Below are 12,018 nucleotides of genomic sequence, written 5' to 3' on the forward strand. Positions count from 1 at the left end.
GTGGACTTATAGCTATTCACATAGGTGTGGATATATGGAGTACAGCTGAAATGAGTCACATTCTTTATTTCAGGTACTGTGAGAAACTCAAAGCTAAAGCAAAAGTTTATACTGAGCAGACCACTCTCTTTTTTTTCTGTTAAATTTACTGTAATTTAGCAGATAGGGAGTCTAATTAAATCAAATAATGTAAAAAATTGGAGTACCTGTGAATGCTAAGAGCTTTTCTTGATTTCATTGCACAAGAGATCTTCCAATGTATTTCTAAAATGTACTATTAATGAAATTTGTAATTCCAGTTATTGTATTTTATTGTTTGAGTAATAGGCTCTCATGTTTATGTGTCAGTCAGTAATATGAGAGCAGATAGGACCCTGTCGATGGCAGCAGAATGTTTACCCAAAATAGTTGACAGTGGAGGTAATCCTAAGGTCCATGCCGTAATCTTCCAAGGGTCATTTTTACCTTCAGTAGTCACATATAAACATAGTAAATGCCAAAATGATCATATATGTTATGTATGGGATGCTGTTTGCATACTTTGCCTTACCTGGAATCTTACTTGGGGATTTAGCTTTCCGTTGCCCAAGTTGCTCAGCAGAGCGTCTGGCTGTGTGTCCCAAAGTCACTGCAGCATGTACAGAAATAGTGAGGGAGCCGGGCTGTGGCTGTTGTCCAGTGTGTGCCAGGCTGGAAGGTGAGCTTTGTGGGGTTTACACGGCGAGGTGCTCCAGCGGCCTTAGGTGCTACCCCAGCGTGGGTGAAGAGTTCCCTTTGCATCAGCTCATACAGGGTTTAGGGCAATGTGGACAAAACGTGGATCCGGATATCACTGCAAGTGTGGACCAGCAAGCAACAAATGGTAAGACTTTTTTGAAGACTAGTCTAAGAGAAACATAAAAAATACAGCAATCAATCATTTTACAGTTGGAATTATCTCAGATCTACAGCGCCTTGCCAAAGTATTCACCCCCTCTAGCATTTTTCCTATTTTGTTGCATTACTTGGAATATTGTACTTTATAAAGTAAATACGGTGTATAACACCCCTTGGCAGCCATTGCATCTGCAAGTCTCTGGGGACATGTCTCTATAAACTTGGCACATGTAACCACTGGGATTTTTATCCATTCCTACAGGAATAACTACTCCATCTCCTTCAAGCCATATCAGTTCTTCAGCCATCTTTAAACCTTTCCAAAAATTATCTGAAGAGGACATTTCACTCGCTCTTAAGCCATCGCAGTGTTGTTTTAGCAGCAAGTCTCAATTCTCTGGAAGACTAAAACAGGTTTTTCTTAAGAAATCACCTATATTTAGCACCATCCATCCTTCTTGAAATTCTGACCAATTCTCATTCCTGTTGATGACAAACATTAGCACAGTATGATCCTGCCACCACCACCATATAAAGGAAATGGTGTTCTTGGGACAATAGATTTGTCCCACCAATTCCCATTGGAAAAAAGTTAGCTTTAGATAATTTTATTCAGTGCCTGCTGAACTTAAAACAGGCTTTTTGATTTTTCAAAACACTGGCCATTGGTCTACAAGGACAATCTTTTCAGAGTCGGAATGGTCCTATGTAAAGAAACTTTCTTAGTAATGGATTTATTACCGTTCCCAAGAAGAGAATAGAGATTAAACCCAGAAGTTTTAAAGTTTTCACAACTCAGCCCAAATCAGTATTTCTTTAAAACTTTGTCTCAAATTTGTCCGAGAGCTCCTTGGTCTTTATCGTGCTGCTTTCTCGGTGGTGACCTTTGCATCATGCTAATATAGAATCTTAAGCCTTCCACAACAGATGTGCATATATCAAGATCATGTGACTCTTAGATTGCACATAGGTGGACTAAACTGATCTAATTGTCTGACTTCTGACAGTAAGTGGTAGCAACAGGTCCTAATTCAGGGTTTTATTTCAAAGGGTGTGAGTATTTATGCAGACACTACTTTTCATTGTTTTATATCCCATTTTTTTCTTTTTTTCTCCTAATTTCACTTAACCATTTTGGATTATTTTGTGTAGGTCCATGACATAAAATTCATGAACATACAGGTTGTATGACAAAATCACAAAAGACTGCTTGTTTAGATAGTTCTAAAATTATTGTGCTGGGCTCGGATGGAGGTTTATTTCTAGGACAATGGTAAATATAATCCAGAAGCTTTCAGCATCTATGGAGGAACATTTTCCCTGAGGCCAAAAAGTGTGTGATGAATGTGTAAAGACACTGTGTTTGTTACATCACACATTTTGTTATCTATTACCAGGTGAGTTTTACTAGGATTAATGCTTTAAGGCTGTGAATGAAGCAAAATACTTATAAAGTGCAAAATGACTGGGCCAGTTATTTTGTCGAGAAGACAGACATTTTCTTCTTTTGTTTCTTAAAAAATGGAGGATTTTCAACTCTTTGAATCAAAATTAAGATTCTATGTGATCTGTTGATTTCTTGAGGCAACTTTTTTTATGATTTTTTTTTTATGAATTGGCATTAACGTTTATATTTTGTTTAACTTGATCATATCCAATTACACTTGTTTTAATAGCTGGTGGTTCAACCAATCAACTTAAAAGTGTTTTTTTAGTATTTTACAACAACAATTTTAAAGATGGATCTGTGTAACAAACCATTCAATGCATCAGGTTAGCGTTCGGAGCGCAGAGCCAGATGTGTTTGTTGTTCTGGACATATAACAGTTGGATGTTATCCAGTTTTGCTCTTGTAACTTAAGAAGTTTATCTGTCTCATCTAGTTGATTGAGTCACGGCTGTCTTAACAGTGTCCTTTGTTAGTTTAAAGTCCCTGTCTCTAAAAAAGTTTTCAACATATCCATAAGATGTTTTTTTTTGTGTTACACCACATATCATGAACAAAATCAACCATCAGTGCTATGGTTGAGGATGTCTGTTTTGAATCAGCAGAGCACCACCTACATTCTAAGAAGTTGGAGTCTTCTGTTCTGTTGAGATAAAGGCATAGTAAAACTTGCATATTCATAGATCCCTATCCTCTGGTTCAGCAAAATGGTAAAGCCATTTTATGTCCATTACTAGCTGTTTTTTTTGCAAAAACTTCAAAGTATATGATTTTAAGGAACTTGGATGAGCTTTTAGGAGAACATAAAACAGTTGCTAAATCTAACATTATTTCTTTTTTTGGCTATTTCTAGCTGCTAAATCTAACTTTTTTTTAAATAAAGGGTTCTGAGATAACATGTCTCTAACCACTGCACCACTTTACATCCTTTTTTATGTTGTATGTGATTTTGTCATAGACAATGATGCAGTATCAGCATATTGCCACCAAAAGAGGACATTATAATTGATTTTTGCAAGTGAGCCAGCACTACCCAGCCAGCTAGTTTGAACTTGTTTTCATGCCTATGCGTGATGTAAAATCACAGCTTTAAAGATTCACTGAGAAGTTGTATCATATTAGCAAGATATTTTACTACAGGACTTTTTTTTATACTTGAAAAACCACCACCTACATCAAAAGTGTCAGGTACAAACAACTACCAGTAACGAAAAACCCAGAAAGGACACAGAAATGTCAAGCGTTGCTCTTCTACATTACAGGTAATAGGGACAAAGGTCACTATTGATTTTTTTTTTAAAGGAATGTTGACATATGCAATGCTTTTATCAAGTAATGGCAAACCCACATCTACAGTTGAAAACAAGCAGTATCTCAACAGTGAACCCAGAGCATGTCTGTAACATTTCCTAAAAGTTGTCTTATTTTGATGAAGATTGTGGCTCACGGTACTTGAACGTGGCAGTATAAGACACATTTTACAACTAAAAAGTTTAAAGCAGATTCAGTAGTGGAACTTGGATTTAGCAACTACAGATTATGCACAAGGCAGACATTCAGTTTGTTGTTGGAAATAATCTCCACAGCAACAGGTGTAACCTAATTACTCAAACGGGTCCTTTTTTATATAAACACTGAAAATTTTTCAGAGCGTAGAAGATGGGTTCAACTTTTTTCTTTATTTTTTTTCAAAACCACAGATGATGAAGTTTTGATAGGTGAGGGTAATTGAAACGAATCCTGTCCCAGTCCCTGTAACCCTGGCTGATCTCATGATGGACTTGCCTGTGCGGTATGTATGACTTACCATCTTTGGTGTTCAAACCACATAGACCACATAAGGGAAAAAACTCTAAATGAGAATCATTTGAGACTGTGGTTTGCCCTCAGTTCACTGTGTTAAGTTTGATTTTTCAAGCATAAGTAACAGCTGGCTCTCAAATGTCACCATCTGCCTTCCATAAAAATGCACTTTGGAGTTGGTGCTCCTGTTCCTGTTGCTAACCTCTCTTAATGATTTGGTGTCCTAACTGGGCCGAAGTAACCATTGTGGTTATTCGGTCTGATCCTGAATCTAAATGGCTTTTTGTCAATAAACCATAATAAATAGCATGGCAGCCTGATGTCTCAAAGTGATATTCATCAGCCTTGCTCCTCCACACAGTTCAAAACTTCCACATTGCAAAGGTTACTGCAAACATCAGCACTATTGTCAAGAATATGTTTTAAATTCTTCCAATCTGAGAAGTAGGTTCTATTAGAAATAGAACAACACTTTAAGTGTCTCCACTTGATCTATTTTTACAAAAGGAGTTGAAGTCTCCCAGTCATGACCCAGAAAGTTCTGACGAGTGTGAGCTTTAGTCTCCAAATTAAACCAAACATTCCCACCTTTTGAAGTCTGAAGAAGAAAGAAAATTATTTACCGTCTGTCCCGAGGAGTTGAAGTCCATGGCAGGTGTGGGTCATCTGTCAGTAACACGGAAACATCATTACACAGCAGTATTTATATTAGCCATCAACATTTCAACATGTACGTATTTATGCAGGGAGGGTTCGTTGAGCAAAGCATATTCTTTCTTCAGCACAACTCTGTATCCACATTTGACTTAATTGAAAAACTGAATTTCTATACTGAAACTGCTGCCAGTAGTTTGGACATTTGTGAGGGCAAGTGTGTCTCTGGAGGCTTAAAAAAAAAGAGATCACTCAGTGTGTTGGCTGAACATAATTAGGCATTATAAAACACAGCTACCTCTTGAAAAACAAGCCAAAAACATAGAAGTATGGTAATGGTAGTCTCTGTTCAGTCTCCAGGAAATGTTATAGTCAGTTTACATTTTCAGGAAATAATAAATACATAAAGCACGTGTACAAAAAGCATATTTCCAAGCCAAATTTCATTAAACTATGACCAACATGTGTTCCACTGAGCTAGTTTAAAATTTTTGACAAATGAAATGTAATGCACACTACCTGATACAGCAGGTAGTGTGTGATTTATGTAGCCAGAAGGACATAAGCACATGGTGATCTTGTTCATGTACTGGTAAACAGCAAGTTAGTTTCATGCAACAAAGAAACAAAAACACACAAGAGTTTGTGCCCCATCACATTGTCATCAAACATGACTTTCCCATTATCTATGACCACAGTTTTCCCTTATCTAAACCATAAATTAACTAGTGTTTCTTTGCCATAAGCGTCTGTCTTTAGCTCTGCATTAGCAGCCATGTATAGCTATTGTAGGAACAATATTTATACATCACTCTTCTCTTTTTCTTGCTGTGGATGGTCGACTTCCCCTGTTGTCCCCGGGGTGATTCTTTGCTGAAACTTGCTTCCCTGCTGCACTCACACTCTCAAGTCTTTCATTATTCTTCGTGGTTTGTGGTGCACACATTATGTGAAAAGGTGAAGCTCTAAGTGATCACTTTGGGTGGGAGTAGCATGTGGGTGCCTGCAGTTCTGACAAAACTCCCCCTGAGGCATTGGGGCCTTCCCTTCTTCTTCTGCTAGTCTTAAAGCAGTTCGTGCTGGGAGGTTACAGCTTGCACAATATCACTGCAAGAATTGTCAGAATTTACTATCACAGGTTAAATTTATATAGATTTACTCAAGTAATCTACTTACACATATTTCTCCAATACTTTTGACTGATACATGTATATAGATTATTAGTCACAAAAAATATTGTTCCATTCAATCAAGAGTACCTACTACAACATAAACATGTTTTAACATTTATTAAGAATAATATACATGTTTCATCTTTACTTATAAATGTAGATTTGTAAATATAATACAGTTTAGATTTTTTGAAGAGTTTCAGTCAGGATTCAGAGTGCATCATAGCACAGAAACAGCACTGGTGAAAGTTACCAATGATCTCCTGTTAGCTTCTGATAGCGGACTTGTTTCTGTGCTTGTCCTGTTGGATCTCAGTGCTGCATTTGATACGATCGATCACAGCATTCTGTTACAGAGACTTGAACATGTTATTGGGATTAAAGGAACTGCATTAGGCTGGTTTAAGTCATATTTATCTGATAGATTCCAGTTTGTTCTTGTACATGAAGAATCTTCCTCACACGTTGGAGTAAGTCATGGAGTTCCTCAGGGTTCTGTGCTTGGACCGATTCTTTTTACTTTATACATGCTTCCATTAGGTAACATTATCAGACAGCATGGCATAAATTTCCATTGTTATGCTGATGATACTCAGCTGTACTTATCTATGAAACCAGATGAAACCAATAGGTTGGTCAGACTACAAGCCTGTCTTAAAGACATAAAGACCTGGATGACTTAGAACTGTCTGCTTTTAAATTCAGACAAAACTGAAGTTGTTCTCTTTGGACCTGAGCGCTTCAGGGAGAAATTGTCTAGTTATATAGTTACTCTAGATGGTATTTCCTTGGCTTCTAGTTCTACAGTGAGGAACCTTGGAGTTATTTTTGACCAGAATTTATCATTTGACGCACATATAAAACTAGTTTCTAGGACTGCCTTCTTTCACCTTCGTAATATTGCTAAAATCAGGAACATCCTGTCTCAGGGTGATGCTGAGAAACTAGTTCATGCATTTGTTACTTCAAGATTGGACTACTGTAATTCCTTATTATTGGGCTGTCCCACATCTTCTCTGAAAAGCCTCCAGCTGATCCAAAATGCTGCAGCCAGAGTTCTGATGAGAACTAACAGGAGAGATCATGTTTCTCCAGTTTTAGCTTCTCTTCATTGGCTCCCTGTTAAATTCAGAATAGAATTTAAGATTCTTCTTCTCACATATAAAGTTCTTAATGACCGAGCGCCATCATATCTTAAAGATCTAATTGTAAGGTATTTTCCTAACAGAGCACTTCGCTCCCAAACTGCAGGTTTACTTGTTGTTCCCAGAGTTTCTAAAAGTAGAATGGGATGTAGAGCCTTCAGTTATTAGGCCCCTCTCTTGTGGAATAAGCTGCCAGTAAATGTCCGGGAAGCAGACATCCTTTCCACTTTTAAGATTAGGCTTAAAACTTTCCTTTTTGATAAAGCTTATAGTTAGGGATGGCTCAGGTAATCCTGAAACATCCCATAGTTAAGCTGCTATAGGCTTAGACTGCTGGGGGACCTCATCTGTCACACCTTTCCTCACTTTGCTCTCTTTTTCCCCCTGTTTAATTTCTCAATTGATTTTATGTACATGTGACATTATTTTGGTTATTAACGTATGTTTCCCTGTTCCAACAGATATCCTTTCAATGGCATTATGGTGTTTTTCCCCCCTCTTTTCTGTCTTCTCAAACCCCAGCTGGTCGAGGCGGATGGCCACCCTTCCTGAGTCTGGTTCTGCCAGAGGTTTCTTCCTTTTAAAAGGGAGTCGTTCCTTTCCACAGTCGCTACAGGCACGCTCAGGACGGGAGATTGGACTGAAGACAAGTTTCGGTGCAATCTGTTGGTTTCCTTAGCTAGGATATTAATTTTTTGAATTGGCTCTATATGAATTAATTGGATTATGATTACAAGGAAATTGAATTCCAATTGGCTTGAATTGGACTATATTACTTAAGTGCCTTGAGATGACAATTGTTGTAATCTGGCGCTATATAAATAAAATTGAATTTAATTGAATTGAATCAGAAGGTGTGTTCAAACAAGTGGTAGTGTATATGAACAATTATGACAAAAGAAAAAGTGCATATTTTTTCACAAATCACATTGAACTTTTTTTTGCCTTTTGAGTCTGATTCGGTTTCCCTCCAAAAGCTACAAAGACATCTTCTTTAGTTAAGACGACAAACACCACCACACAGACGCAGAGCAACATCAAGTGTTGAAAGAGCGAACCACAAAATGTCTGAGGGGAGTCTTCATTATTCTGGAGCTAGCTGTAGATTTGCCAGCTGTAAAGTGTTTGAAGTGATCAAGCCTTAGGAACCTTTGCACAGACGAATTATTTTTGCAAGGTCACTTTCTTGGCCATTAGAGTCAAGTCAAGTATTTGAGACACACCTGCGTTGTATACATGAATATGAAAATGAATTAATGCTAAGCAACACTGCAGCAACATCACTCATTATATGCCACGAGAGAATTGTGAAAACTTTGCTTAAAGGCAAAAATCAAAGCCAAGCCTCCCAACAGCTTTAGGCAGGTTGTTTCTATGGCACTGAGACACAGTCAACAACATAGCATTTAGATAACAGCTGTTGGTTGAATACAGTTTTTTTCTGCTTGCAGAGTGCTGTCATGAGTTTTTAGAACAGTTTTTACTAAACAGCGTCTTACACTCAACCACAGAAAACATTAAAAGCTTACTTTCATACCTCAGCTTGTTTAACTATAATGCAACATTCCTAATATCCTGACTCACTTATCATACACACATAGCAACAGTGTTCAACACTTCTGAGGGAAAAACATCAATTTGCCCTGAAACCTTTTTAAAGGTTTTTTTTTTATAGCTAAACAAATAAAAATAAAAATAAACTCTTTGTTGAGTGGACAATGATATTGCACAACTTGGAAGTTTATTCTAACCTTATGCTCTCAGCTGGATGTTGGGATTGACGACTTTTAGTGACTTAATACACCAAGGCAACAATCGACAGCTGGGCAGATCTGGTGTCGGTGAACATCTGTATCTCTTGTATTTTTTGACTGTGCTCCCTCACCATCGTAAGATCTGTATTTTTTTTAAGCTAATTCAACTTGTAGAATCAATGTCATGGGGCTGGTGCACATTCTTTTGTTCTCTCAGGTAGAATTCATATAATGCGTTAACACGTGATTGTTATTGGCAAGTGGAGTTGTAGCAACTGGGTTTTGTCACAAGATCAGATAAGCAAAAATTTGATTGAGTGGTGCATGATTGGCTGCTTAGAAAGCTGTACTGTTCTCAACTTTCCACTGCAAGCCACACGAGCAAAGTAAAGCCAAAGGCCCATAATTCAATTCAGCAATGGTGTACAGCACAAAGCACCACTGATATAGACTGATCTAAAACTTGTTTCATCAACATCTCCAAATCACTGTCCAATGATTAGACATGTTCTTGTGTGTGTGTGAGTGTAGTTGTGCTAATTGGGGTTTGTGTTGACAAAATTGGCTTTCTTTTCAAAACTCTGTTTAAGCAATTAGGAAAAGACAGATTTTGGCACTTAGTGTAACGATGCCAAATGTTTTTCTCTTTGCACACCTTATGTGCTGTAAACTGACAACGTCAGCTTGAGAACTATCTTCTTTCCTTTTTAATCATAAATGATTAACCTTTGTTATAATAAAGCAATATATTACCATACAAAAATCTTAAACAGTCCCTCATTTCAAAACATTTCATTATCCAGTTATTTAATTAGTTTTGAGGCATTTTTAGATATGCTTTTGGCACTCTCTGTGGCTAAATAATTCAGTTTAAAGAATCAAAACTTGGTCAGCAAAACTGCAGGGTTGACAGAAATAAACTAAATATTACAATATCACTCTTTTTAGGTTTCCCACCTGGCAGAGTGTGCACACATGTGCACAGACACATGTGAACACAAGGAGAAACATTCAGGAAAGTCATTGCATGTGTGTAGAACTATGAGGAATGGCCAGAGGCGGGGGAGGGGGGGGGGGGGGGGGGTGTCCTTTCAGACATGATTTACAACCTCTGAGTTGTGCCTCAGTGCTAATTACAGACACACTCAGCCTCACACAAACACACAGTCACACACACACAAGAAGCCTCTGGCTTGTAGGCTAGGTATCCAAAACAGAAAGAAAAATATTCTTATTCAGCACAAATGCCTTCATCAGATGTGCATCTTCATCACCCTGGGCTCTGGTGACTAACTGTTTGCACTTGTCTTGGTTTTTCTGTGGAACAGTGTCACGACTGTGCAGGTTTTACCATCATAGTTATCCGTGCCACACTGTGCGATTTATTGTCATTTACCATCATTCTCTGTCTGCTCTGAATTACCTACAACCCAAATTTCGAAAAGTTGGGACACAATGTAAAATGTAAATATAACAGACTGCAATGATTTGCAATGTCTCAAAACTAATATTTTGTTCACAATAGAAAACCTTTAATGTTTAAAGTGAGACATTTTACCATTTCAAGAATGTCTTCACTTTTTTGTCTGACATTTGATTCAAGCTTCTCAACAGTCCTGGGTCTTCTTTGTCCTCATGATGCACCAAATGTTTTCAACTAGTGAAAGGTCTAGACTGCAGGCAAGCTGGTCCATCATTCTTCTACAGTGAAGCTGTACTGTTGTAACAGATGCATTATGTGGTTTGCCATTGTCTTGCTGAAATTTGAAAGGCCATATATGTTGCTCTAAAACCTGTAAATACCTTTCAGCATTGATAAGGCCTCTCCAGATGTGCACGTTGGCAGTTCTATGGGTACTAATGCACTCAGAGGGGCAGGGTTTTGAACTGAGCACTGATAACAAGCCAAATGGTCCCTCTATTCTTTAGTCCTCTATTCTTTAGATAAAAGGACATGTAGTTCATGATTTTCAAAAATAATTTCACACTTTGATTCATCTGACTTTTTTAAATTTTAAATTAGCATTTTAAATTAGCTTTGACCTCTAAAAGATGGAAGCATTTCTTTCTCACGTTCAAATAGGGCTTCTTCTTGCATAATAGAGCTTTTTCTGGCATTTGTGGATGACATAATGAACTGTGTTCACAGACAATAATTTCAGGACATGTTCCTGAGCCCATGCAATGATATCCATGACAGAATCAAGTCTGTTTTTATGTACTGCTGCCTTAAGGCCCAAAAATCATGAGCATTCAATACTGATTTTTGGTTGTGTCCCTTTCAGACAAAGATGTCTCCAGATTCTCGTAATATTTTTGTGATATACTGTAGAAGATGGAACATTTAAATATTCAATACTTCAAGTTCTGAAGTTCTATTTGCAGATACAGTTTCTTGCAGATCACTGTACCTCTACCCATCTTTACATCTGAGAGACTCTGTCTCTTTAAGGTGTTCTTTTTATATCCAATCATGATACTGACCTGTTGCTAATTCACCTATTAGTTCCAGCATGTTCCTCCAGCTTTCTTTTTAGCACTAATTACTTTTCCAGCCTTTTGTTGTCCCTGTCCCAACCCCGTTGAGACGTTTTCCCACCATCTAATTCTTGATGAGCAAACATTTTTAAATGTTTCATATGTTCTATTCTGAGTAAGATATTACTAATACGATTTGAAAATATTTTTTTTTCTTATGTTTTAAACAAACTTTTTAGAATTGAGGTTGTCGCTGTTTGTATTTTATATTTTCTGTTTCACCAAATGATGAACACACCACTCTGCTCAGAGGAGATTGTGTAATCTGTTACATGAACCTAGTGTTTCAAACCAAAATAGGCTAGATGCAGCACATTGTCTGTTCTCGCTGTCGCCATAGTAATTCTAACCATTGCAATAGATGGTGGGTCAGCATACCATTAGTCACATTATGAGGTACACAGAATACAGAATGTCTTCTAATTCCAAGATTAAGACCTGTAAAAGGGGGCAGCCATTAGAAAAATGGTTACTTATAACATCAGCTTCTGATTATGGTGACAATAAATGCAGATGAATGTAAGTATTTTAGAAAGCAGATTGTAAAGAAGCTTTGTGTGTGTCTATTAAAAGCAGTACAGAATTTTTTAGAAAGGATCAACGCCAGAGGAGATATGACATTTAACTGG

General features: G+C 37.5%; 1 protein-coding gene across 2 annotated transcripts in view; it reads left to right on the forward strand.

Annotated features, from left to right (window-relative positions):
• Positions 1-408: 408 nt before the first annotated feature.
• LOC140320113 (insulin-like growth factor-binding protein 2-B) overlaps positions 409-12,018 on the forward strand; it is a 36,503-nt gene continuing 24,893 nt past the window's right edge. The window contains exon 1 of one of the 2 annotated variants that reach the window (XM_072397910.1): positions 409-862. In XM_072397910.1, coding sequence (XP_072254011.1) covers positions 502-862 — 361 coding nt within the window. In that variant the 5' untranslated portion in view covers positions 409-501. The remainder of the gene's footprint in view (positions 863-12,018) is intronic. The other variant, XM_072397909.1, reaches the window with a different exon arrangement.

The sequence above is a fragment of the Leuresthes tenuis genome, unplaced genomic scaffold (genome assembly GCF_036924035.1).
Source record: "Leuresthes tenuis unplaced genomic scaffold, fLeuTen1.0.hap1 SCAF_12, whole genome shotgun sequence".
Lineage (NCBI taxonomy): Eukaryota > Metazoa > Chordata > Actinopteri > Atheriniformes > Atherinopsidae > Leuresthes > Leuresthes tenuis.